At 43.5% G+C, this 27,733-nt stretch overlaps 1 protein-coding gene across 1 annotated transcript; it reads left to right on the top strand.

Moving 5' to 3' along the window:
• Nucleotides 1-473: 473 nt before the first annotated feature.
• Nucleotides 474-27,733, top strand: atosa (atos homolog A). Its single transcript, XM_070930191.1, has 12 exons — nt 474-594; nt 17,870-18,054; nt 18,695-18,891; nt 20,000-20,125; nt 20,421-22,278; nt 22,962-23,087; nt 23,701-23,789; nt 24,896-24,992; nt 25,376-25,534; nt 25,703-25,771; nt 26,141-26,334; nt 26,457-27,733. The coding sequence occupies exons 1-12, from the start codon at nt 564-566 to the stop codon at nt 26,608-26,610; spliced, it is 3,285 nt and encodes a 1,094-aa protein (XP_070786292.1). The 5' UTR covers nt 474-563; the 3' UTR covers nt 26,611-27,733.

Below are 27,733 nucleotides of genomic sequence, written 5' to 3'. Positions count from 1 at the left end.
CGTCACCACTAGACGCTTAACTAAACAGTAACGCTAAAGTTAGTTAGTTGTGTTGGCTATCTTGCTAACAGTGCTGAGTTAGCAACCCCCAGTCCTGGCAGAGTGCCGCTGTGAGGAGCCGATGTTACAGGAGATGAGACACAGAAATGCATCGCGACGTAACTATGGTTCAGGTGGTGGAATTTGAGACGGACTGTAAGAGTAGCCAGCTCGCTAGTTAAATTACTAGTAGTCAGATTGGTTGCTCGCTAGCAAGCAGATTGACAACTCCATTACCTAACGCTGCCTGTAACTGGCATTCGCGATCAGCTGTCTTTGTGTTAGTCAGTTGGACAATACAGTGCGACTCGATGGAAGCGTACAGTAGCATGCTAACAAAGCAATGCTTTGTTGTTGGATAGGGAGCAGCTGGCACCAACACGCAGGCTTCACAGCTGATATTATTGCTTAGCTAACAGAGCAGGTCTCAGTCACTGAGGGTTTGGGGGGGGGGCTGGTCCAGAAACCGTTGTGTTGCTGTCAAGACAAGAGAAGACTCTGCAAGAGACCCTGAAGGCAACCTGATGACACTGGACAACATGAAGCCAGAGCGAGGTATGTGGAGCACCAGAAAACACACAGACACATGTGGAGTGGACATGATGGTCAGTGCGTGGGCAAGCTGTGCATTTCCAGCTTTAGTGGACCGACTGTACCCTTTTCCTCTGAGAGAAGATTCAGGCCAGGGGAATTATGTAACAGCTGGTCAGCCTGGTCACTGGTTATGTGAATTAACAAAGCCTGACCGGAGTCAATGAGGACGTGTACATACAACACGCATTTGGTGCCCTAGTTCTGGATGTGAACATGAAAGTCAGCTGTGTCTTTTCCCCATTTTTGCATCAACGCATAACCTGCAAGATCCTCTCACGCCAAATGCTATTCCCTTTTCCAGTAGCTCTTGTTTTGACAGTCTCTTGCACAGGGCTGCTGCAAAATGTACTTGACACCCACCCTGTTGTGGAAAATAAGGCTCCTGCCGTATGCTCTGCAACCTGTTTACATGCCGCTGTATCTGCAGCAAGAGGTAAAACAGGGACAGAGGGGACACCCTTGTTTGTTTCAATGTGATTATGCTAATTTTATCATTGCATTAATTTGTAAAGGGTCTCTCAGTACCTTAATCTCTGCCCTGACACAATCAACATTAGGTGTTGTATAAGCTCCTTTTATTGTGTAAGCTGAAGGATTCACTTTGTGATTGATTGGGCACAGTTGATTGTGATCCAGGGTAGCTGGTGACTTGATCCGTTGTCAACAACACAATAACACCATACTTGGAAGCAGTGAAGGGCCACTGTTCTCAGTCATGATGAGATTAGCTGCAGTCAATCAGGGACACTTGTGTGTTTGCATAGGTTATGAAACTGCAGTCTGGCTGCTGACTGGCCTGAGTGGGATCTCCCTTAGAGCACAATATGCTGGTAATGGGACTCCACAACAGCAGCAAACATGTGCCCTATATGGGCCTAGACTTTTAACTCCCACCTTGCCTTGTCTTTCTTTGACTGTAGGATCCTAAGCCTTTATATAGAAGCACTGACCCAGACATCTGTGTGATGTGACTGGCCAGAGTAAAGGGCACACTGCCTGGCACTGTACAGTGTAATTATAGCCTAATAATGCAGCACAGCATGCTGGGTCAACTGTGAACAGCAACACTGCTGCTGTAGGTTGTAGTATTGGTTGGGATAATGGCTCTTATATGGGGGATATTGAGATGATGTACAACCAAATAGGTTACTCAGTGTGCGTATGCCTGCCTTGTATCAGCCAAAAAGATGAGAACTGTTGGCCTAAGGCACATTACTACAGCAAGTCTGTTCTTCGCCATGTTGTTGCCATGTCAGGTTGGCTCTCTCATTGTCATGTTCTAATTATGAAAGCTTGTGCCAGTAGAAGCTGCTCCACAGCAGTAGTTCCCTGTTTGATTGGCAGACACTGTGGGGCTATTGTTATTTGGAACATACTGTGCCGTTCCTGTGGTGGAGATACCAGATTGCTTATAGCCCAGTAGCCTTCCTTCTTTTGCCTCGCTACTCTCCCAGCTCTCAGAGAAAGGGACTGCAGTGTTGAGAGAAGCTGTTTACTCAGAAGCCTGGACCACAGCAAGGTCAGATTGAGCACAGAGCAGGTCGTTTCACTGCTCTGATGCTGGACTGAGGGTTCCTAGGAGAGCCTAGCTGTATTTAGTTTGAAGGGGAGAGCTGAACAAGTCCAGACATGTACATCTAACACTAATGCTGCAACAAGTTTCACAGGTTGTGACCTCCTGATAAGGGAGGTGTGAAAAGTCAAGCCAAGGCTTTGGGTGGGTGACGAGGTGCTAGAATCAAGCTGTATACTGCCATACCTTGGCTCTTGCTCCACCTTTAGCACCTCAATAGGGCACTATATGGGAACTAGTGATGCTCCAATCCAACATATCAAATTAGTATCTGTGCTGATGTTCGTCTTAATAAACAGATTACATATCAGGCTGATGTGACCAATCCAAATTAAATGCCTTTTGTTAGTCACTGCTGTAACAACACAATTTATAAAGCTTTTAGAACATAATTTAGAAAAATTAAAAAGTGTAATCTAGCATCCTTCTAGGTCCATAAAGACCTCAGCTCCTGATGATGATAATAATAATAAGAATTTAGACTTCAGATGAGAAGAATTTTGTTCTCTCTTTGTGACTCTTTGTGAACCATGCTTTTGTTAAAAAGGGAGAAGAGGAGCACTTATGTTCTGCTCAGGGGCCTAACTAGAGTCATCTGACCCCCTTGTTTTTCTGTGAGCTGAGCTGTGAGTCAGGATAGCGTGTATGTGTGTGTGTACATGCGGGTGTGAGGAGAGAGTGAGTGTACCAGAGAGTACGCAACAGATTGCTTTTGGCCCTAATAAGCGCTGTACTGTTGAACCACGTGGCTGAACTGCCAGCTTTTACAGGTCCCATAAAGAGCAGCTATGGAAAACTCGGGACCTGTTCACACCAGTCGGGGAGAACATGGCTTGTCATATCGGGTTTCAAACTGTTTCAGTTGGTTAAGTGTGATTAAGCTGGGTTTTATTTGCATCCTTAAAGGAATAATTTTGTTTGTCTCCACATGTAGAAGGGAAAAGTTTGATTCAAAAACCACATTGGAATTGTTTACACTATAAAAATAGTCTGTTTTTGCTCAACTGTGGTCCTCTTCACAACCAAGTCACTGAAGGGACATTACACTTAAAAAAGACTTTGCGTTCGATGGTTATATGAGGTCATGCGGTGAAATGTATGAGCAAAGAGCTAAGAATGGTGACTGAGTGCCTCCTTTATGCCCTTAACCACAGCTCTCATTCTCTCCCCCTTTCAGATGCACATTAAACAACATACACAGAGATGACCTCAGAGCTAGTCATGGTGGAGAGGCTCAGTCAGCTGGCAAGCCTCAGTGCTGTGCTTCCTGCTCTCTGTAATGTTATTTGGTGTGTTTGTTTGGTGGTGCTTCCTGTTTGGAGCCATTAGTCCTTTAAGGAGGAGTTGAATGCAAGTCCACCCACCCAGCTTACACTACGCTGCCGGCCTTCTGCTGTTCGCTCAGCCAGATTACAGCTGCCCTGAGACGTCCCAGCCACATGCCAGCGGATCAGAGTGTACACTCTCACTGACGAGAGACCCAGATAACGCAGAGCGACCTACACTGTTGTCCTGTACAGCACCTGTCTAGTCCTGTGTTGTCTTTGCCTCCTCCTCCTCCTCCTCCTCAGCAGTGATTTACCCCATAGCAGGAGGCAGCAAATGCTCTCTTCTGTTTAACTCCTCTCACACAGTTGGAGTCCATCAGTATATGTTTTTTTCTCTTACTTGATTGACTCATTTATTTAATGGGTCTCTGTTCTCAGGGTTTTTAGCTGCATCAAAACTAATGCTGGTTGGTAGTACTGACTTTTTTTAAATTCCAAAACGCATCCTGTCATTTGCCATGACTTATTACATGTATGACACTTGGAAACCAAGCACAACAGAAACAGATACGTTGAAAACCATCGTTTTATATTTCATTGACATTTATTTAAAAGGTCCAATTGGTTTCTTCTCTTATCTAAAGATATTCCTGTTTACATACACAATCTTACAGTAGGTAGTACTAGTTTAAGTCAACATAAGTGTTTCGCCGTATTGCCTCTTCAATACAACACCACTGCTATTTGCTGACCCAGCTGCGCTGAACATGGATATTGGACTCCCCATTGTACAGCGAGATTCAGAGCTGCCTTTCGCAATGAATACCAATACTGGGTAGGCATTCAGCTGTGAGTTACTATCCTGGCCCCCGGAGTAATCAACCTAAATCAATGCTGTTGTGACAGCTTTGAATGTAAGTAGCCTAACCTTGCCTAGCCGCTGCATCTATAGAGTGTAGCTGTGTGTATGTGATGTATGGATGTGTGTGTGTGTATGTGTATGTGTATATATATATATATATACATATATATATATACGTGTGTGTATATATATGTGTATATATATATGTATATACTTAAAGTCATACACACACACACACAGCTACACCCTATAGAGGCTCAGTGTTAAAAAATACAGACACACAAAAATACATCATCCAGACTTAGTGCCGGACTGGCTGAAGCTGAAGGTAGCAGCGTGGGTTGTATTTCTGCTGCCAGGGTGCCACTGAGCCAGTGACGTCATTGCTTTTGTGTTCGTCACATCCTCCCGCCCCTGTGGCTCCTCATAGCCAACCAGCAGCCAGCTCTGCAGGAACAGGAAGAGCCATCTGGACCTGGTGGTTTTCTCCTGGTAGGGGTAGTTTCTTTATTTCTGTTTGTCTCTGGCATATTCAGTTTGTCTTCGATTATACGTTTGTGTCTCTTCATCAAGGTATCTGTGGGCCTTGAAAAAGTGTTTTATGTAAACAAAGTTTCCAAAACTCAATAACTTGTTGTATAAGGACTTCATCTCCATGAACAATGAGTTCCTTCCAGTCTAGTATTAATCCCTGGTGTGACATAAGTAGATCTGCTGCAAGCTCTGTGGGACTAGCATGCCTCGCTCAGAAACCACATACTAAAGAAAAACACAAGCACTCATGCCTGCCACAAATGTTTCGAGTACTTTTTTCTCATGCTTCCTCAGTGTCTGGTATTTTTGTAACTGAGGAACCAAAATGACAGCTTCTTGTTAATCTCAGCAGTGTTTGCACAGGAGTACGTTAGGGGATGTGTGATTATTGTTATTCTGCTATTTGTAGGGAGGGAAGACCTTGCACAGGCAATTCTGTCTCTCTCTGACCTTGTAGTGAATCAACTGTTCCACTACTCGCTCCACTGGTTTTCTTTTACCTATCATGTCCTCTTCTCCCCTCCTGTCTTTTTCTCACCTGTCACATCACGTAGGCTTCAGCTACTGTAACACCTCAGCACTTAACACCTCCACCTCCACTGCCATCTGCTGATAATATCTAGACAAAAAGCATATTGACAGAAATAGAGCTAGGCTGATTTACTATAAACACAAGAATGAAATAGGTGACAGTATGGCCTGACAGATGTATCAGTATACTTGTATTGAGTGCTCGATAAAGACATTTTGCAGATATATTGGAGTGCATTTGTGACAGTACTTTGATTAAAGGAAGCTGTAGTGTAAGGCCTGTTTTCTTAGCGTGACCGGAGTGTTTTAAGTCATCTGTCTTAAAAAGAAATATGCTTCAGTTTTTGCAATTGTGTGAGTCAGTGAATCAGGTCTGAGTAAAGTACATGTGACACGGCCATTTGTATAAGGCTGAGTCGCCTGTTTACTTCTTTGATGCAGTTTTTGTTGAAACGTTGAAGCATTAAAAACAACAAGCTCTCTGTTGTGTTCACAGAGCACAACAGCAACAGAATTCCTTTTAAATTAATGAGGAAATAAAGAAACTAGAGCCTTGTCAAATGTCACTTATTTCCTACTACTGGTTAATGTGACAGACAGTCTAGATTGACTGAAAAGCTGAAGTGGCTTCCACCCTCTTCAGCTTTTAAGGTCTGTTACCAGACACCACACAGTGTTATGCAAGCCAGCACTTTAATCAGGTTCATACACCAGGCTGACGCACAACACACACATCTCATCTGTGTCTGTGTTCCCATGCTGGCAATGTGCTGTTGTGCTATAGTACTAAAAGACCACAATAGATTATTAAGAATTTAAATGTCTGAAAACAGTAGAGAGAACAAGAAAAAAGTTAGCTTGAGGAATCTAAGAAATTTGTTTTCTATGACTTAAATCTGTGTATTCATACTGGGGGGTATCACTAATACTGATTGACTGAAGAGACATCTAGTATCAACCAGTTAATATGCACAAAGTGATAATTGATCTATCTCTACCGTGAAGCATTCCTTTAAAGTAATAGAATCATGGTAACAGAGTCTCTGTTAACGGAGAGTACCTCAGGGGCTCATTGTGGAGGCGTTGAGCACATTGTTTATTAACCACAGTGTGAGGTTAAGTTAATTTGAGACTCATCTATCCCCTTTCCTTTTCTCCATTGTCTCATCTCATCGTTTTCAGGCCAACAACCAGCGTCAATGTTGAGCGCCTCACCCCTCGCATTGCTCACAACAAACCAGCTGACAGTCTATCCTGTTTAACCCCTGACAATCAACTGATTTTTAGTGGTTAGGTTTTTGTTTTTGAAGTGGTCACATGTTGTTAATGAATGCTGTTGTTGGATTTGTGGGTCAAGGAGCTCTAACTTCGAGTTTCACAAGTCCTAACAAAAGAAGGTTCTAAATGATAAATACATGAAGACCAGTATAATAATGAAAGGTGGGAAGCACCCAAAAGGAGAGACTTTGAACTAGAGCTGTTTGTTGGCCTTTTGTGGCAGATTAATCATTCAGTACAGTTTTACCAGGTAATTTTTTTTCTAGCTACGTCCAGACTTTGGCCTTGTGCTTCTTTGTCTCAGGCGGTTAATTCCAGTCACCAACCACCTCGATCTGCCTGTGTCACAACTGACACACTTTTCATGTGGGCCTTGGAGCTAAATTGCTCGGGTTTCTCAATTCAGACTCCCCTCTCTAGAAATTGGCATCGGCAGCAGAGGAGAGGTCAGAGGCCTGTGCATTCATGTTGGACTGGGTGGCTCTGGTTACAGAGAGAGGCTGGTTTGTCCTACTGCCCTAGTGTCGTGTAGCTACCAGCAGTCAGCTCTAGTAAAGATTTAGAGTCATATGTTGCTATTAGAGGAGATACGACTTGGTGAAGGAGACCTCATCTATGTTAAATGAAGTGGTTATTTTGGAGGATTGTTTTCACCTTCTTGCCAGTGCATATAATATTGGGATGTGCACTCACTACTTTGTGGCATCTAAATTAAAGTTTGTACCTACACTGTACATTGTCAAGGCTAGATTAGGCAGGACTGCACGATTGTTGGCTGTGCTGGGGCTTAGTAATTCCCACTTTTGCCCACCTTGTCCAGTACTGCTTTACTCACTCCATGTTACATAACAGGTATTAGTTAGACAATGAGTTTGCAAAGGACCACTCTTGCCTAAATAACATGGGCTTAGGGGGCCCATCTCCAGTCTGTGCAAGTAAGGTCAAAAAGGGCACTGTGGACGGCACAACAAATCTTTGGTCACTGCATCCAATGATAATTTTTCTGGCATTTCAGGAAAGAGGAGAGGGATGTTAGGAGAGGGAGGTGTGATGAATTGTTACGAACAGGTAAATGGCATACACTTTAGTCCCCTTTAGCCATTAGTATGCCTACATCATTGTTTTGGTGTTGCATCTTAGTATTCATGGGTCTTTTTTTTAATCTCAGGAAAGTTTACAGCACATAAAATGTTTTCCTGCTTCCGTCTGCATTTACTTAGCCTAATGCATTTACACCTGGAAGCTGCCCAGTGCAGCCAGCCAGTCTCCTTCTTTTAGCCACAGAGCAACTCATCTGAATAATAGGGGCTTTAAGTACCTTACTCAAGGACTTCAGTTGCTATGGTTGTCGAAGATGAAGAGAGCATACTGTATCTCATTCCTAACCTAGAACGTTCCAGCAGGTTTGGGATTTGAATTGACACCATTGTGGTCAGCAGCTGGCAGAGAGTACGCAGATTTTCATCAGTTTCAAACACTATACCAGCTGATTCTACCAATCCTGTTTGGTTAAAGGTGTGCTACTCACTGAGATCAGCTGGCATAGTTTGTGGTTGCAATGAAATCAGGCAGACTCTTGGCACTCCTTCAAACATGGTTACCTAACCGTGATAGGCCACCATTGTTACTGGTGCTTTCATCATACAGTACTGACCTAAAACTGTAAGAAGGCGGAACAGCAAAAGGGTATTTGTGATTTGCATGAACTCAACAAAAGTTTACTGCACTTAAGCAGGTTTAGATGGCCTACTAATGCTACATGTACAAAAAATATATTTTTTTCCCTCAATAGTCATGTACAAAAAATGTACAGGAATTTGTCTTGTACAACTTGATCTACCAGAAAGGTGAAAGGGAGAAGATGACATGTCAACAACAAATTGAAAGAAGTACTTGTTGATAGACATAGTACATAGCTGCTCTCTGAAATTAGGTCCTGTTTTTTCCCACATCAGCTGAGATGAGTTTTGTCTGTTAAGTGCTTTATGCCTCATGATGAAAAGTTTTTTCCACAAGCTCAGAGCTTGTTTACCATCTGACTTCACTTGTATGCGAGTTGCTCAGCTTCTAAACAACAGCCCTGTTCATGGCTGACAACAACGGGTGTGAGAGAGAGGGCAAGGTGGTGTGTCAGTCTGGGTCAAGAGTGTGTTTGTGTGTTGGCAGTGGGAGAATAATAGCTGCTGAGTTCACTAAACAGAAGAAGGGTTCTCCTCAACTGGAACTGTACTGACGCCTCTCAGCCAATCAGGGCATGTTGCTATGTGTGCTGTGAATCTGCCCCTTTGTGTTGCAGAGTGGGCCAGAGGGACACACACACATGTCATAGATCCAAAGTCCATAGTTTTGAAGAAACGTGTCAGTTAATCAAGTGGGAGGAAACTCTTACTCTTAGACTAAAACAAAAAACTGGACACCCTGGCTATAACAAAACTTTCTGGTACTAAGTAGTGTTGACAGTCCAAAGTTTATTGGTGAGATTTGCTGACAGCCAACTTATTAGTAGAATATAAAGCATCAGGGTCGCCCAGTCTGTTCGCAGTAATTTAAAACAAATGTGATGTGTTTAATTTCAAAGCATCAAACTGAATCAAGATCGGCTCTTCTTTACAAGTGATTCTTACCATTCTTTACAGTCTTCTGGCAAAAACATGCCAGTTCCTTGGCAGGCTGCGCCACTACTTCCAGTTTTTTTTTGTTTTAATGTTGTAACAAAAGGCAGACAAAAACAGGAAAAGTGAGCTGGCAGTGACATGTGATTCATGTTATAAAGCGCTATGGAAACACAGCCGACCCTGTTGTTATTACAGTTGAAATTTAGCAGCAGTCCTGTGCTACTTTGTCACAGAGAGACAAAAAGATACAAGAATGCCATATACACTCAAGACACACTCAGGTTTACATACACACCTACACACACAAAGCAAGTATGATCACATAAACAGCTTAACAGACATGTGGTCCCAGTGTAAAATGCAAGGATAGGGTATACAGTTAGAGCACAACAGACATGCTCTAACACAAAACAATCATATGCTGTATATACCCAGTGCACGTCACACACACACACACACACAGAGCACAACAGGAGCATTAATTGTCTTCAAACACTTTTCTTGTCAAGCTACAGCTCACTGTCACATACAAAGACGCATATTGGTGCAGCTCATTCCTACACACAGACACTCTTCAATCACCGTGACGGGAATGTTTAACACAAGGTCTCTGTTGCCTTGGTAACACCTTTTTTTCCTCCCCTTTCTTTCCTGGTCAACAGTTGTGATCGTTGATCACTGGTCTCAAGCAGTCCCAAGTCAGTCAGCCAGGAGAGAAATGACAGCTTTCATGCATCCCCTTTGCTTTACTGTAACACCTCCTTTTTAAATTGCTGTTGTGCATTGCCACAGGGCTGCTCAGTTAATTGTGTCTTATCTACACAATCTTATCTTGTGGGGGTTAATACGTTTTTCCTCAGATTTTCTTAGAAATTCTCAGTTTTTATTTTGAAATAAGAATAACTATAGCTACTGAAGTATTGAGATCAAATATAATATTAAGCTTGTTATTATTAGCTGATGACCATCTGCCTGCTGGAAATGTATCAGCTGTACCTATTTAACATTTAAATTCAGTTGTCCAAACCTATGGGCATTTAGCCCACATGTTGTCTACATGTTTCGACATGGGAAGTTGAGTACACAATATGCTTGAAGTCTTGACAATACCATTGCTAGACAGCTGACTACAAAAATAGACACCACAAGACTTCTCTGTGGTCTGCTGTCAAAATGGTGACTGATTCTGTTGTTTTCTGCCTTTCAACACCATTATGAGGAACAAAAAGACTAGACAATAGCGGTGTTTTTTGAAAAACGCCAGCTTACCTCAGAATTAGCACAATTTGCATTTATGAAGTTATAAACACCATGTCAATCTGGAGCATCACTGGATTTAGCCTGAAATCTGAAAAGCACAAGCACTCAAGAACCTAGTGTAATGTGGGAATCTGTAGGTACCACAAGGGTTATGATTGAAGTACAAAATGCCAGACAGAATTTCTTTAAACAGTGTTAGGTAAGCATAACAGGTCCTGAATAGCAGTTTAAGTTATGTCAATGAATACTCATGATGTTATAGAGTTGGCTGCTCTATACCAGATTATGTCACAGGATACTACTTACATACACACATTCATATGTACATAGAGTGCATGGATGCATACAGTACATACTGAGGGTGAGACTGCTCGCTCTGATGTAATTTCTCTTTAGGCCTCTAAGTTCTTGCACACTCTTGTTGTAAAGTGCTTATAAAAATGTAGAGTTCATAAGGAAGACATTCTTTAAGAAAAATATAAGCAAGCAGTTGTAATCCCTCGGATTCATAGAGAAAGGAGATACAGTTTAGTTGGTCCTGCAGACCAGCTGGTCTCCAAATATAGTCGGTCAGACTGCAAAACTGGCCATGAAACAGAAAATACAGCATTGCAAACAATTCCCATGGTGGTGAAATGCAGTTGCCAGAGGCTGCTGACACTTCAAATCTGCCACCTGCTTTGCTACCAGTGCATTTAAATACGTTGAAGCTTGCTACGTGCTCTCATAGCATTGGGACAGCCACAGAGTGGACATCAGACAGCCTTCAAAAGCACAGCCCAGTGATGGATTTTAGGGGAGCCCCTTTGTAATTTTCAAATAATCCATGAGTGGTCTGTGATTTGAGATGAGGGTGGTGCATTAAAGGGTTAGCTTAGCCTACTATCTAATGTACATATACATCAAAGTAGCACAGTAGGGCATAACTTGTGGCTGTTGGAACTTTTCTCAGTCATGCAATCTTTCTATAGTGTATAGCTTCAGGCATTCACCGCATTAGCCCCTTTTAACATGGGCGCTACTGGCAGACACCATCACAAAGTCATCAAATAGTTGATTGTAGGAACCTACACTTTGAAATCAGAGAGAGAGAGAGAGAGAGAGATAAACAGAAAATGAGAGCTACCAAGTTGTGTCTATATTTATCTCACCGGGGGCAGCAGTAAGGAGATTTAGCATGGAAGAACTGTCAGTATAATCTCCCATTCTGCCTCTGTATATTCATTATAGATGTGCAGCTATGTATATGTACATATATGTACATATATATGTGTGTGTGTGTGTGTGTTTGGGCTGCACAATGCATGATAAAATGAGAATCTCAAATTCCTCACTCAGAATCGAGTGTGATTTTGTCTAACTATTCTTAGGGTAACCATTTGAACGCATAAATATTGCTCCAACTATGGCAAAATGGTATAAACATGCTTTTTTACTCTTTTCATCCAACAGTCCCACACAGAACAGAATATGACCCTTTTTTCAGTATGAACACAACAGAACTGGTGTTAAATTTAGATTTGTTTCTGTGTGTGCCTATGCACAGTTCAAGAGATGAGACACAGTCTTGTCATTTGTTGAACAACTTGGGGAGAAAATAGAAGTTCTTTGTTTGATGTAGCTGAGATTCATGCTAATGCAATCATATGCAAGGATTTTGCATAGAGGTATGAATTAAAATTGCAATTCCAACATCACGCAGCCCTGTTGTGTATATGTACCAAATATGTACTGGCCCATCTACATATGCATGTCCAAGGTTACAACATCACAATTTCCTTTTTGTATTTATATTTCATGCATTCAGCACTCTTACTAAGACGTGCAAGTTCAGAAAAAAAGCTTTTCCTTTGAGTTGTTTCCTATCAAGACATATGGTGCTGCACCTGATCAGAATGATGAATGTGCAGTTGGGAAGGCCGTCAGCATTTGATTCCATTCAGAAAGAGCTAGATATCATTGTTTGCTAAGCCGACACACCTCAGTGAGCTCAGCAGACTGCTGCCACTGCTGCACTGAAGCTGCCTGGAGATGCCTTTAACACACAGCCTCCCGGCAGGCTAGGATCTAGACTCTTGGGTCAGATGGAAAAAATCCAAATGTCTTAAATCATATAAACTTAAGACCTCAAAAGAGCATTTCAAGTCTCAGAAATCGTGCATTGTTTTTCATTAAGAAATTGGTCCACTTTGGTCTCCTAGTTTTATTATTTATTCATCTTGAGAAAATTGACTCAGCCCCACTGGAGCAGTAGCTGTAGTGTCTGGCTCAGGGAAACAGCAGCTGCAGACATTTGTTTATTTACTTCCACAGCTAGTCTCACCATTTGATTTATTTCTGTTCACACATTTGAATTAATTTGAATGGTAGACTTGGGTATTTTATACAACCAGTAAGTGCAATTTTAACCCCCTCTGGTTGGTAATCTGATCTCCATAAACTCAGTCTATTCATCCTTTTCTGTCTTGTAACGCAAACTCAGTATAGCAAAATATGTGTTACACTCACTTGAAGTGAAGTTATTTATTTATATTTTTAATTCAAGAAAACCCCCACAGCCAAGTCACGATTTCTTCAGTTGTGTAGTACAACAGTTCAAAGGTGGCTCTGGACACTCAGACATTAAAATATTCTCTGTAATATATTTGTCCCCTGTAATCTGCCAGATAGGTCATGTATGGCCTTAGTAATGCCAAGTTTGATTTTTCTGTTTTCATTTTTATGATCAGCCACTTAAAAACAGTAACAACTTGTAATTTGTTGACTATTTTTCTTGTGGATGTGTGAGACATTCAGCTTAGATTTACATCAACTCAGCTGATGCAAATGCCACTTAATTTTTTTTTTTTTTTGCAAGGTTTCAAACGCTTGCATGAAATTCACTTGACAGACAGTTAACTGGAAACATCGTTAATGTGACTTCCTGTTTGCCTTTTGAGCTAACTGTGCGTGTTTCCTATCTGCCCTTCAGACTGCTCGTGTGTCTCTTCAAATATCTGCGTAGACCTTCTGCCTCTCTCCTTCTGAACTGTGTTTCGTCTCTCCCTGGTTGCTGCCCTGCAGTATATTATCTCATATTGTCTTTGATAACCAGTAGCCCAGCTATAGGTGAGCTCATCAGCTTTGTGTTGCTGCTGAGACTTTGATCCGTGACTCTGGCTTTTGTCTCCAGTCCCCTAACACAGACGCATTGCTAATGAGGAAAGACCAACAAGAGTCTCGCAGTGCTCTGTGCTTCATTTAAATGAAACATGGTCATAAACAAATGGCACATACAGAGAACCACACTGGCTGAGCAGAGGAGCATGGGAGTGGTTTTTGCCATATGGGTACTCGCACAGCATTCAAATTAGCTGCGAGTGTATGTGTGTGAACAAGTGTGTGTGTAGAGAACGGAGCAGCTTTTGCTATAGAAAGAGGGCCAACCGCTCAGTGATTGTGTGGCCACAGTGCACAGATTAATGGGTCCGCTTATCTGAATGTGTGTGTTTCTCTCTCCTTCTGTCCATCTTCCCATCTGTCTCTCTGTTAAAACAGACACACTACTGCGTACCAAATGTGAAAATTGATTCCAGCAACATGTATTCAAATGTACAAGCTTCAAAAACATTCAGAATCTTAACCATTTTGACATGCTCATTTGCCTCTCTGACAGGTCTTAGGTAATGATGAATCACTCCAAAGTGTGTGTCAGTGTGTACCACGGTACATTTACTCTGAACACTGTGTTGGCTACTGAGGCTGACCCCTCTGCTCTTGTCCTGGAGGCCCTTTTCCATCCCACATGACTCTATACTGATCTGGTGGCCCGAGGACACGGAGACAGCTAAGAGGTGTGTGTGTGTGTGTGGCCGAACCAGCCGATCTGTAGGCGGAACTCCAGCTGCACTTGGTGGCAGGCGGTCACAGGTCTAATAATAAGACGCCTGAATCTAAATCCGACCTGTTACATAATTCACATCACACATTATCGGGAGATGGAGGAGAGGTCACACGCACACGGAAAAGAGAACGATCAGTGTTCCATTGTGTGTGTGTGTGTGTGTGTGTGTGTGTGTGTGTGTGTGTGTTTGGGTCCATAAAATGCAGGATGTATCAGCACAGCCTCTTATTTAAATGGTGGACCTAAACCTCATTATGTTTTCCTGATTGAGATGTTTTCTGTTTGCATTTCTCAAGCAGTGCTAGTAGTTGCTATGGTAGTTCTCTAACTGAATGCAAGTGGGACCAGTGGAGTTTACACACAGATCTGAACAAAAAACAGCTCAAAAACATCTTACAGACGGTCATTAATTCAAAAAGTACAAATATAAATTGGTGAGCGACAGAGTTCACATTTTAAAGTGATGGAGAGGCAGGAATGAATTGGTCACAGTCCGGTGGGACAGAGAGGAGGAGGAGGAGGGGAAGCAAAAGGCAAGATTGAACATTGAGCTCTCCTTGTAAGGCTTAATGATTGGTAAACAACGTGGATTGTTACATGAATTCCCAAATAGTTTGAACCATTTGTACCAACGATACCAAGGATGAAAAGCATACAGAAGGAAGTGATGTGACTCTTTAAGATTTCAGAGGTGCTTCTGCTGTATGTTGAACGCAGCTCTCTCTTCTCATTTCCATGGAGAGGTTTCCTACATCTCTGCCTTTTTTGTGTTGTCTTGCATTTTGATCACCTCCCAGCTCCCATTTAGGCTGTGTTTCTTTGTGTTGGTATGTGTGTGTGTGTGTGTGTGTGTGTGTGTGTGTGTGTGTGTGTGTGTGTGTGTGTGTGTGTGTGTGTGTGTAGGCTTCATAGGAATGTTCTATTCAGGCACAACGCCCTGAAGAATGACAGCTCTCATCTATGCGTACATAGGCTGGGCCCCTTAACCAAAGCCTCCATCACTAGTCCTTTGTCCTGCACTGTGTGTGTGTGTGTGTGTGTGTGTGTGTGTGTGTGTGTGTGTGTGTGTGTGTGTGTGTGTGTGTGTGTGTGTGTGTGTGTGTGTGTTGCTGTGTGTGTGTGTGTGTTGCTGTGTGTGTGTGTGTGTGTTGCTGTGTGCGACTGTACGTGTTTGTATGTTTTCAGTGGGTTCATGTGTTTGGTGACAGTGTATCATCTATCACTGTGTCTGTGTTTGTTGTTGTTCATGTGTGTTTTTGTTATGTGCTTTAGGGGTGTGTGTATATGTGTTCCTGGGTTTGCCTTTCCTAGAAAGCAGCAATCTGACACCCACTGTGCACACATGCGATTGGGGCTCTGTGTGAATACATTTGTGTGTGTGTGTGTGTGTGTGTGTGTGTGTGTGTGTGTGTGTGTGTGTGTGTGTGTGTGTGTGTGTGTGTGTGTGTGTGTTTTCAAGGGGGGTAGCCTATGTGTAGCACACCACTTCTCAGAGGCTGTTCCTCAATCACTCTTTTCATCTGTCCATGCTTCCTTTCTCTTTTGCTCCTCACCTCGTTCATGGAGTGTCACCTTTAGTCCAAATCCCCTGATAGGAACCAGGAACTGCAGCCTTTCCCAGTGCGGACTGGGAATGCACCTTAACTACAGCTCACTGCTCTATATCCAGTACATTCAAGCCAACCGTCATGTAAAGGTGGTGGACTCTGTGACCTTGAATCTTAACCATTGTCCTATATTACTCCTTCTGGTCTGTCTCTTGTTCCCTTGTGCTCTCTCACTGTTGGTCTCCTGCTCCCATGGTTTGAGCCTTTCCGATTGCAGCCCTTAAAGAAAAGGAGATTGTCCCTGAATGTAGCCTCCCTCTCCATCTCTTTCACCCTGCGCTTATTCAGCCTACAGCTGGCTAACAGACCCCCCTCCACTCCCCTCCCTCCTCATGTTTTGTGTTGGACTGCGCCTCTCCCCACGTGCAGCAGCAGCAGCTTAAAGGCATGTAGGAGGAGTTCCCTGAGAGGAATGTGCGTGACTGGCTAGCTGACTGCAATACGTACACAGACACACACACATACACACACACACATACAGCAGCAGCTCGTATCTCACACTTCTGCAGAGCCAGCTGAGAGGGACTCTGTTCTAACCAGCCTGGCTCTGGTGGGAGGAGGACAGGCTGTGTGTAAGTGTGTGTATTTGTACTTCTAGCCTTATGCAGTCCTGACATCCTCTAAAATGATTAAAAACATAAAAAATATCCACATAATTGTGACCTAATATTTGTTTGGCTCCAATTGAAATACAGGCAGGAGGAGGGCTCGAGATTGTAGGGCAGGCAGCTTCTGTTTTTTGGGGTTTTTTTTGCTTGTGTGCTGTGAAGAAAGAAAGCTGGGATTCTCAGAGCTGCTGTGTTATCAGCTGACCTCCTGCGGGATTCTGGGAGTTTTCTCTGGAGGAGTATAAGAGATAGAGAGCTAAGATGGGCTCTTCAACCTTCTGCTAAAAATACTCCTACTTTAGATCTAAGCTTCAATTACAACACAAACAGAGCAGGATTTTGTTAATTTTGTTGTGGCAGGAGACAAACCGATGAGCCACAGCTACAATTTAGTAGCATTTGAGTGGTGACTTATTACACAACAGCCCCCATCTTGCCCTTGTAAAAACTGCTATAAATGTGGTTCAGCATGAGCCATGATTTGAATGTGACAGCCAGCTGAGTATTCCTCAATAGTCTTTCTGCTTCTACATAGTTCATTTGAACAGAGTCTTGCAGTTGATTCAGAGAGTAATTTGCCTAGTCCTGAATGGTGAAAGGGTGATTCAGCTCTCTGTCCTGCCAGGTCCTGGTCAGACAGTCCCGCCCAACCCCACCTTGGCAAAATTGGTGGGGCACCGGATGGTGTAGCATAACTATTATTTCTGTTCTTTACTGTCTTTGAGTTTTTGTTTGTTAATGCTTGATGAGTGTGAATGACGTCACTGTCATTATTGAATATACTTGTATGTGTGTGGGTACTGTACTTAGAGAGGGAGCAGACAGTGTTTGGCTTCACCCCTCAGCTCAGCTGACATGGAAGGTCTAAATATATTCCTTTGAAGCAGCCAAACTGGAAAAGTCGTGTCATCTGCTGCCTTCCCCCACACCCCTTCTCTAAACAAGTCTTTTCAGCCAAGCTTAAATAGCCATATCCACACCAAAACAAAGACTTTCAGGCATTCATGTGCTCATCATGTCAATAAAGGTGGCTTTCTGATTGCCTTTTTTATTGAGAGGAGGAGAAAATATGGCAGCTTTCTATTTTCCCTCAGCATCTGTGACGGGAGAGGCAAATTACTACTTTACCTGCTACTTTCGTCCGATTGCTTCCTCGCTTTCTGTTTAGATGTGAAAAGACATGCTGCTGACCCTCTGATCTTCTCTACCTTGTCTAGATGCAACGGAGGAGTTCTTCGAATACGATGCGGAGGAGTTCCTGGTGTTCCTGACCTTGCTCATCACAGAGGGAAGGACACCAGAATATTCTGTGAAAGGCAGAACCGAGGGGCTGCACTGTCCACCGGCCCAGTCGGCCATGCCGCCTCTTCACAAGCATGAATGCAGCGACAAACTGCCCCAGGTAGCACACGTGCACACACATTTATGTACACGTCTTTTTCCTGAAGTGCAAACAGAAGGCAGTCTCTTCTCATTTTACTAGAGGTTGTTGCTGCTCCATTCAAGTCACAAGCGTTAAGTGAAGCCCACTTACCAAATGGGATGCACATTTGACATATTGTTTATGAGACATTTTCTGTAATTTTACCAACACAGCTGGAACTCAGCACCAAACCCTCATTGATATAGATGTATTAGAAACAGTAAAATGCAATACATTTCAACAGCAGCACAAACTACAGCCTCTGAAATGACCATAAAGTTGAATCAGCACCTCTTAAAACAGTTGTAACAAAAACTGGACATTATATAATTTTATTTGATTAGATTTTTTGCAGGGTTGTATCGTATTAGACTGCATTAGTTTTAATTTGGTGTACCTAATGACTTCAACAGCTATACAGAATAAAATATATACAGTAAGTGTCCAAGGTGGAAAGGTTTCTGATCTGAGATGTGACCTAAATAAAATCACTGAGAAATTCAGCTCTAAGTGAGGCTCTTTCTGGGTCCCATCTGCCTTGCCCCTAACTTTCAAGGTCCTGGTGTTGGCATTCACTAATGAACACTAACCCTCCACCTTTGTCTGCGTGTTTGTCCAGTGTCGGCAGGCAAGGCGAACCCGTTCGGAGGTGATCCTGCTTTGGAGGAACAGCATCCCCATCATGATTGAGGTCATGCTCCTGCCAGACTGTTGCTATGGTGACGAGTGCCCCCCGAGTGACCCCATCAGCGACCCGGTCATCAAACAAGATGCTCTGCTGCTGGAGAGATGGACCCTGCAGCCAGTTCCAAGACAGTAAGGCACACACTCATGATCTTACTCTTTAAACATGGACAATGTTAAAAAAGTGCACGTGTGTCAGTTTTCATAGGAGATGTTGTACTTTATTCACACAAAGGGAGTATGCTCACCAACATTTTGTTTAAGTCTATTGATTACAGGAGAATTACAGTATGTTGTATTTCCAAGGATACTGCCTCCTCCCATCATCACTTGCTGTACTTGGTTATCTTTACAACTATTTCTTTCACATACACCGCTAACTTTGACATGAGTTAAAATAAATGAAAAAGTACTACAAAATAAATAAAAATAGAGGTATACCTTAATATACGTGGTGTGTGCAGGTACATGTACTAGCTTTTACAGGTTTCGCCAGCAGGCCTATTGCACTGAACATGGGCCATAACGGTCGTGCTAGTATGACCGCTCTCAACCTCTCAACAGCTGCTTGTTTTATTTTTACAAATATGCCAAATTATTGTAATGTGTTAAAAGGGGTTAAAAGGGGGATGGGGAAAAGAAATTATACTACAGTCCTTTGAAATAACTGAATTGAAATGCAAAGACAAGGATGGGTGTGTCACACAGTTTTAGATTAATCACTTTTCTGAGTGACATGATGCTGCCGCCTATAGAGACCCTGTGTCCTGGTGGCAGATGATTTTCTCCATTTTTCTGTGGCTAAATGGCTGTATCTAGAGAAAATTTAGCCCCCAAGAAAGTGCATAAACCTTCCCAAGAGCTGTGAAATACCCCTTTTTGTGTGTTTGATACATTCTAAGAAAAAAAACAGTGCAGGTTTAAGTGTTTCTACAATGTTGTAGAATTGTAAATTGACATAATAGAGATGCATAAGTTTCATCTTCCATCCAATTGAAGGCTAAAAACACTATAAAAATGCTAAATGCTGTATGAAATAAAATAATAGTAAAGCCAAAATATAATAGATAGTTGGCTTGGCACTCAGAGGGTTAATTAGCCTCAGAAATTGCCCCACTTTCCTACTGACATGCAGGAACAGTGAACACTGTGTTTGAAACACACACATATCCTTGAACTGGTTTCTCATTAACCTGACATACTGGCACATTTCCACCTCTTTTTTGACTGTTTTTGATAGAAGCGGCGATCGCTTCATTGAGGAGAAGACATTGCTGTTGGCTGTTCGCTCCTACGTCTTCTTCTCCCAGCTCAGTGCCTGGCTCAGCGCCTCCCATGGCATCGTCCCCAGAAACATCCTGTACAGGTCAGACATAACACTCACTGAAGACTTTGACACTGGTGGGCTGGAGGCTTTTCACTGAGGCTGTTGGACCAGATTATTAAAGCGACAGCAAACTTGATCCAAAGTTATGTTCTTTTCAAATTTGTATAGTAAATTTGTAAGTGTAAATATTGTGTACTGTGCTGTTTTTGAAAATTGAATTAGAGGACGTTAAACTGAATCCCTGCAGGCTCTGACAATTCCTGGATATTTTAAGATGTACGAGTTAACAATGGCGTGTTCATTAAATCTCTCCCCCTCTCTCTCTGTCAAACAGGATCAGTGCTGCTGATGAGGACTTGGTGTGGCAGTTCTCCCAGCCGCCTTCAGAGCACATTTTCCCCGTCCCCAATGTGTCCCAGAGTGTTGCACTGCAGGTTCGCGTCCAGTCACTCCCCCGCCAACCCACCTACCCCACCCTGGCCTGCAGCATCCATACCGGCCTGCCTCCGCTTTACAGTAAGACCCCCAGCCTCAACCCAAACCTCAACAGCCATGGTGGCCTGCCCACCCTCAAAAAGAGCCAGGACCCCAGCAAAGACAGCCTCCTTCACAACTCTAATATGTACAGCAAGAGCTCTAACTCCATGTCGGGCCTTCTCCTCAATGGATTACCCATTCCTAATCTCCCCATCAACAACATCCCCATCAATAGCCTCCCCCACACTCCTGTGCCGCCTCCTTACAGCAAGAAGAGCCAGGAGCCTGGTGAGGACCACACATGTCAGAATGGAGAGCTTCCGCAGGTCAGCATCCCCCAACGTCAGGGCTCCCCACTCTTCCACAGGTCCTCTCACTCCCCCACACCCTCCCGCTCCCACTCCCCCTCTCCACTTCCCACAAGTAAAGCGGGGAAGTGGCTGTACTCGGCTTTCAATGGTTCGTCTGACCCCACACAAGTAGAGGACTATGGGTCTTGCACAAACAGCACTGAGAGGTCAAAGGGGCCCATCCCTGAGCCACTGAGAGCTTTTAAGAATTTCTCCTTGGCTGAACCACCCCGCTGCCCCTCCCCAAGGCCTGCTGCAACCGAGACAAACCCCCTGATTGGCTCCCTGCTGCAGGAGAGACAGGAAGTTATCGCCCGCATCGCACAGAGGCTCAACTTCTGCGACCCCACAGCACCGCCGCTCCCTCCTGGCCTTTTTGCTTCGGACAACCCTCCCAAAGCCATGTGGGGCAGTAACCATGACGACATAACTGCCAGTAAGACCAAAGAGCCCGAGGCACCACCCTATGAGTCTGTGGGACGTGTGTGGCCCGGCCCCTTCAACACACCCATGACTGACACTTCTTTTAGTAAGCGGGAGAGCTCCTCCCCTAAACCTGCAGCCTGCAGGAAGCTGAAAATGACTGAGACAAGAGACGGGGAGGAGGAGAGGAACGGAGAGAGGGAGAGAGAGAAAGACAAGGAGAAGGGGAGAGAAAACTCCCTGATCGCCCAGGCAGTACAAGACATTACTAGACTCATCCAGGAGAGACTGTCTGTTCCCTCTCTGTCCCCCAGGCACAGCAGGAGCGGCAGCCCTCTGCACCACACACACACAACAACAGTCACACACACGGTCCGCACATACTTGCACACCACACATGTCCCACAAGCCTCACACACTGCCACCAACGGCTACGCCAACGGCCACATACCCAGCCACGAACCTCACAGAGGCAGCGCACACACCGCTCCCTCACGCGCGCCCATTTGCACAGACAAGTCCAGAGTCAATCCGAGGACCGAATGCCATTCTCCCCGGGCCCAAAACGGTGCTCACTTTACACTTGAAGAACCCTCATTCAAAGGCCAGTCCCACGCCCAGGCTGGTCAGCGTTTACGAACTCCCTCGCAGGAAAAGCTCAGAGTCAGGACACCCAGCAGCCACGAAACCCCCTCTGCCTCCTCTGTCCTTGAGAACAGCCCAAGGAATACCCATATCTTTAGTTGGACTTGCAATGATGCCAGCCCAGCCATGAACTGTAACATAAGCCACAACCACAGCAAGCCTCAGCCTCAGTCCCAGCTGCAGATGCAGATCTGTGCAGCCCAGGCCTCTGCCCCGCAGGATGAGAACCAGGCGCCCTCGGAGTCTGGATGCTCCAGCACCCCCAGTCCAGACATGACTCCCCCTTCCACAGTCCTGGTAAGGGACTCCTCATTTTAACGGGCATCATTTGTCCATATGCAAGTGATTTTGAGCCCATTTAGCAATCTGCAGTTATTCCAGTAGTCATGCCCTGAACTGTTCAACATTTTGGGAAATAAGCAAATTCCCTTTCTTGCTGACTTAGATGAGAAGATCGATACCACTTTCATGTCTGTACAAAAAAAACATGAAACTACAGCCAGCAGCTAGTTAGCTTAGTTTAGCACAAAGACTGGAAGCAGCTAGCCTGGTTCTGTCCAAAAGTAACCTCGCCACTGTTGAGCTATTCTTTTAAGTTACATTCTAAAAAATGTATATACATTTAGCTATTATTGTTTATTATTTATTAAATATTTAATCAAACAAATTACTCATTCCATGAAAATGTTGTCAGTAAGTTATCTACTAAAGTACTGACACTTCATTTTAGAAATTAGTAAGTGAATAGGTAACAACAGGCATCACATTTTTCAAATTTAACATCTCAAACTGGATGGAACCTCCTCATTTATAAATGCTGTTTAGTTAAATCAAACTCAGTTTAAATGAGTGTTATGTTGAGAGCAGGTGGGACTGGAGTGAGTGGTAATCATATGATTTTATGAGAACATGATTTGATACCGATGATTTCAGTTTGCTTGCAAGCTGCCTCAATCTCTCTCTCCATCTCTGTGCTCCAGAGAGCTCACAGCCCCTCTCCTCTGCGTCCGTGCAACAGCTGGAAGAAACAGAATCGCCACTCATTAGACGCCACAGCGACCAAGGCCTTCCACCCCTGTACTGGCCTGCCTCTGCTCTCCAGCCCTGTAAGAAACACACACACACACTCACACTCATATACACAGTCATTGTCAGCTTCTGGTCTGTGCATTTGTTAAGATAACACTTTCACATGCAGGCTCACAGGCACACTCAAACACTTACTGACTCAGTCATCGCTGTCCATGCAGTTGTGTTTGTCATAACACCTCACACACTACCCTTTATTTCGAGCCATCTGAGACATTACTCACATTACTTTCATCATTGGGCCTGTGAATGTTTGTCATAAAGAGACTTTTGAAATATATGGCAGGTGTTTTTACTGCTGCTGAGCCACTGAGTTGTTAGCCAAGGTTAATGTACACATAAACACACACACACAGGCGGGTGAGGCACGTGACTCGTGTGTGCCTCATCAGCCACAGTAAATTGTTTCTCTGAGATTGTCAGATCACCACACTCCTTGATCATCACAGTTTCCTGTCTACTGAAGTGAACACACAGAAAATCTTACATTTTCACATACACATCATGATGCACATTGCACAAAATTTAGAGAGTCCTAGATTTTCAATGAAGAAACAGATCTCGCATCCTCTAACCTGGGACGCTATGACAGTTGCTCTGTGTTAATCATGTCCTGTGTGTCCGCTTCAGGTTCCTCAGAGGAAAAATCAAACAGGCTACTTTGACCTGGACACCTCTCTGGCTGGCTGTAAGGGTTTGCCTTGGGCCTCTGGGAAAAGGTACGCATTTTCTCACCTGGGATCTTTTTGTTACTGTAGCTACCAGACTCCAGCTCAATTTGTCCACGAGGATAAGGTCAGGACACCCTCACAGGTTTAATGCAGCCTTAATAACAGTTAAAGGACAAAGACTTTTTTTGTTGTGCAGTTGCCACCCACATGATGTGTTTATTATAGTACCATCTGGATCAAGTTACTCATACTTTGCATCATCAAACTTGCTTGTTTTTCTCACTTTGCAACATTTCAGCTGTTACAATGAAGTGCCAGCAAGCCAAACTCTGTTTTTTATATTTTTTTTTATAGCTTTTATATGTGTTTAAAGTTGAATTGTTATTATTGTTAATGTTTTTATTTGCCACTAATATTAACTGAGCTATTAAGGGATCTGTATTAGAGAGACTTGCTACAGCTACCATATTTAAACCCTCACACACTAACATAGCCTCGGATCAGCAACAGGTTTTAGAAGTATTGTCTGTGTGTGTGTGTTGTGAGATCAGACAATAAGAGTGTTGTTCTGAGTGGTAAGGTTAGGTCAGCCCTGTTCTGCTGACTATTCCTCTCACGCTGCCACCTGCTGAAGCTCTGCTGTACTGTGACTACATCTACAATCTCACGCATCCTGCTCAAAATGGCAGACAGAGCTGAGCTGGCTTTATATACACAGAGTTTCATGCCTACACACAGTAGATGTGGGTGGTAGCTCAGTGCTGCTTTTGATAAAGACTTTGGCCCTCAGGGTGGAAAGTTCATTTTAGCCACCGGACAAGTTCTAGTCAATTCACTCGTGGCTGGTAAAAGCCGTTGTCAAGCTTCCATACATGATTTTCTTTTTTATTCTAGAAGATTTTCTTGATTTAAAAAAATATATATGTGATTAAAGATTTGTATGTGTGACCAGTGGACACAAATGACATCATCTCAGTAAATTAAGATGTCAGAGTAGCAAACATTTCGAGATGGCTGATATCGTTTATCTCACCCTGGACACAGGTCTATTCTGACATCCCAGGAATGCTTGTCACGTAAAGATCTTGAGATTCTGTTTCTCACATCACACATTGAAAACAAGTTGATCGAGTGTGTGTGTTTTAACCCTTCAGGGTGTGTCCAAAGAGAGAGGGGTACGCAGATGAGTCACAGCAGCTGTTCAGTGCCAGCGCTCCACCTGCCAGTCTCAGTCTGCTGGGAAACTTTGAGGTATAACACAAACACACTCAGAATCTAGTCTTTTTCATTTTCTTTTGAGAATAGTGTGCTCTTCACTGTACTTTCATGCCACATTCATCCCCAGACAATTCAAATAAAGCAGAATGCTCACAAAAGGAATCGATTCAGCTGCCAGACTTCTTTAAAGTGCAAAATCTGGACTAGCCATCAAATAGCAGCTTGTACATTTTGGTGGCTAAGTTTGTGTTTTCCTTTTTCAAAAGATTACTTAATAACGTTGCTCACTAGATGAAAAATGTTGTTTCTGTCCTAGTTGAAAAAGTCCAAGGTCAAAGTCAAAATCAATGTGTTTACATGTGACGTGTGAGTAAAATAAAAGAAGAAAATAAACAAGTGGAACTGTGTTTCCCTAGGAGTGTGTGCTGAACTACCGCCTGGAGCCTTTAGGGTTAGTGGAGGGTTTCACAGCAGAGGTTGGGGCCAGCGGGTCCTTCTGCCCCAGTCACCTGACCTTACCTGTGGAAGTGTCATTCTACAGTGTCTCCGATGACAACGCTCCCTCACCATATATGGTGAGATTACTTTTATCAATAATTAAAAAAATTTCCCTGCCTGTATGACAGGGCATTTGAGCTGACAGCTGTACCTGCGACTAGCCTTACATGTGTGTGAGCTCCTGTGTGTATTTCCTTTGTATGCCTTTTTGTGACACAGTGGTTGTCGTGTGTGTTTTCTCACAGGGTGTGATAAACCTAGAGTCCCTGGGGAAAAGGGGCTACCGTGTACCTCCATCAGGAACCATTCAAGTGGTGAGGAAACTTTCTCTCCAATGTAGAAAAATTATTTAGATATCTGCATCAAGGTGTACTCATGGCTGAGAACAAAGAACAAATTCTGTCAAGTAACAAAAGGAAAGGGAGACCCCTAGTGGTTATAGAGGAAAATTAATCGTGTAACATACAGATTCAAGGGCGTGTTTTTATACATTTATGGAGCTTATACTTCTGAATTTGAAAGGCATTTTCCTCTATATACTTAAATGACATTATTAGGATGATATGTACAGGGTGATGTTCATTTTATGTATCTTTCACAGCATGTAAGGTTCTGTTGTGTCTGTATAGATCGATGAATTCAGGTCACAAACAGTTAACATGCTCTCTGGTTGTACCACGCAGACCTTATTCAACCCCAACAAGACAGTGGTGAAGATGTTTGTTGTGATGTACGACCTACGAGCCATGCCAGCTGGACACCAGACCTTCCTACGCCAGAGGACCTTCTCTGTTCCCGTCCGCCGTGACACAAACAATCAGACCAGCAGGAAGGCCCTTGGCCATGGACGCACCTTGCGCTACCTCGTTCATCTGAGGTGAGTTGTATGTCATTTCGTCTCTACTGGACAGGAAAAGTGGAATACATCCAGCATTGGTGACGTTTCTCCTCTCTTGTTCATCCTCCATGTCTTTCATCTCGCTCTCCAATCCCAACCAGGTTCCAGAGTTCTAAGTCTGGGAAGATCTACCTCCATAGAGACATCCGTCTGCTGTTTTCCAGGAAGTCCATGGAGGTGGACAGCGGTGCTGCCTATGAGCTCCAGTCCTTCACAGAGTCCCCCATTGACCCACCTTTCTCACCCCGCTGCTGAGGCCTGACTCCCTCCCTCCTCCACCCGGCAGGCCAACACCGAAGTTCAGTCACACCTCGATGCCAGCGATAGACTCTTACTCAGCCCATGGCTAGTTGCAAAAGCTCTGAAAGACTCACCTGGCCTGTACCCAAGTTTCATCCCCTCTGTCACCAAGAACTGACAAAAGGGGGTGCTAAGAGCCCAGGAGACTCATCAGAATTGAAAACTTGTTCTCTGTTAAGTGCACGACCTTGGATCAGAGCGGTTGGGTCAAAGGTTACAGTTATAGTATTTCTCAGATCCTGGGCTCCTGGTTAAGAAGGCCTTACCAGATATGATAGGTAATTCTTTTCCCTGCTCATGTGTGTATCCCCTCCAGCGTCTGGCAGGAGAGTAGAGACCAGTGATTGTCTACAGAAGCCATTAGACACCTAAATTATTTCGCAAGAGTCTAGACTACTTTACTCTGTTTACTCAAATCAAAATGTTAATTGGACCTCTACTTGGCATAATGAATAAGTGTTCAATCTCAATTAGTTTTTTTGTAAATGCAATACAAGGCCCTTTTTAATAGTAAAATATTTAAATCCTTGGAGATTAGATTGATTGAACTGAAAGTGAGCTCAGCTTTGACCCTGTGATTCCTGAGCTCGGAGCAGAGGGAGTGGGTTTGGAAGAGGAAGCGGGTGGCAGACTGTGGTGCAACGCCATCCCCTCACCCCCCCCCCAAAAAAACACTTCCATGGACCACTAAAGAAGTCGAACAAGCAATCAAGCTAGATTCAACTGAAAGCATCACAGCAGAACATCAGAAGTGCACTGTGGATTTTTGTTTTTCTCATTATAACTGGAAATGAAACAGAAAATAGTAATATTCTAATACTTTTGTACTGTTACAGAACCACTTTATTGGAAGTGTTGCAATAGGAAGAGTAACCTTAGTTTAGTGTTTACACATTCACTTTCAGTTTACTTAACCATCAGTTTATTTAATATTTAAATTAATATTTCAGTTACTACTTGTGACGTCTGTCATGCTAAGATGATGTAGTGCAAACTGTATATCATAGTATGTATTTTTGACATTAATATTCAAATCTGAAAAAAATATATATCTATATATCTTCTAAAGCAACCTTGA

The sequence above is a fragment of the Enoplosus armatus genome, chromosome 1 (assembly GCF_043641665.1).
Source record: "Enoplosus armatus isolate fEnoArm2 chromosome 1, fEnoArm2.hap1, whole genome shotgun sequence".
NCBI lineage: Eukaryota > Metazoa > Chordata > Actinopteri > Centrarchiformes > Enoplosidae > Enoplosus > Enoplosus armatus.
The sequence above is the reverse complement of the archived record's forward strand: the minus strand, read 5'-3'. Positions and strand labels throughout refer to the sequence as shown.

Excerpts from the sequence above, each read along its gene's own strand:
- atosa (XM_070930191.1), top strand. The coding sequence starts at position 564 with ATGACACTGGACAACATGAAGCCAGAGCGAG. Across the intron at positions 20,126-20,420 it reads CCCAGAAACATCCTGTACAG|GATCAGTGCTGCTGATGAGG; the intron begins GTCAGACATAAC and ends TCTGTCAAACAG. Across the intron at positions 22,279-22,961 it reads CTCCCCCTTCCACAGTCCTG|AGAGCTCACAGCCCCTCTCC; the intron begins GTAAGGGACTCC and ends TCTGTGCTCCAG.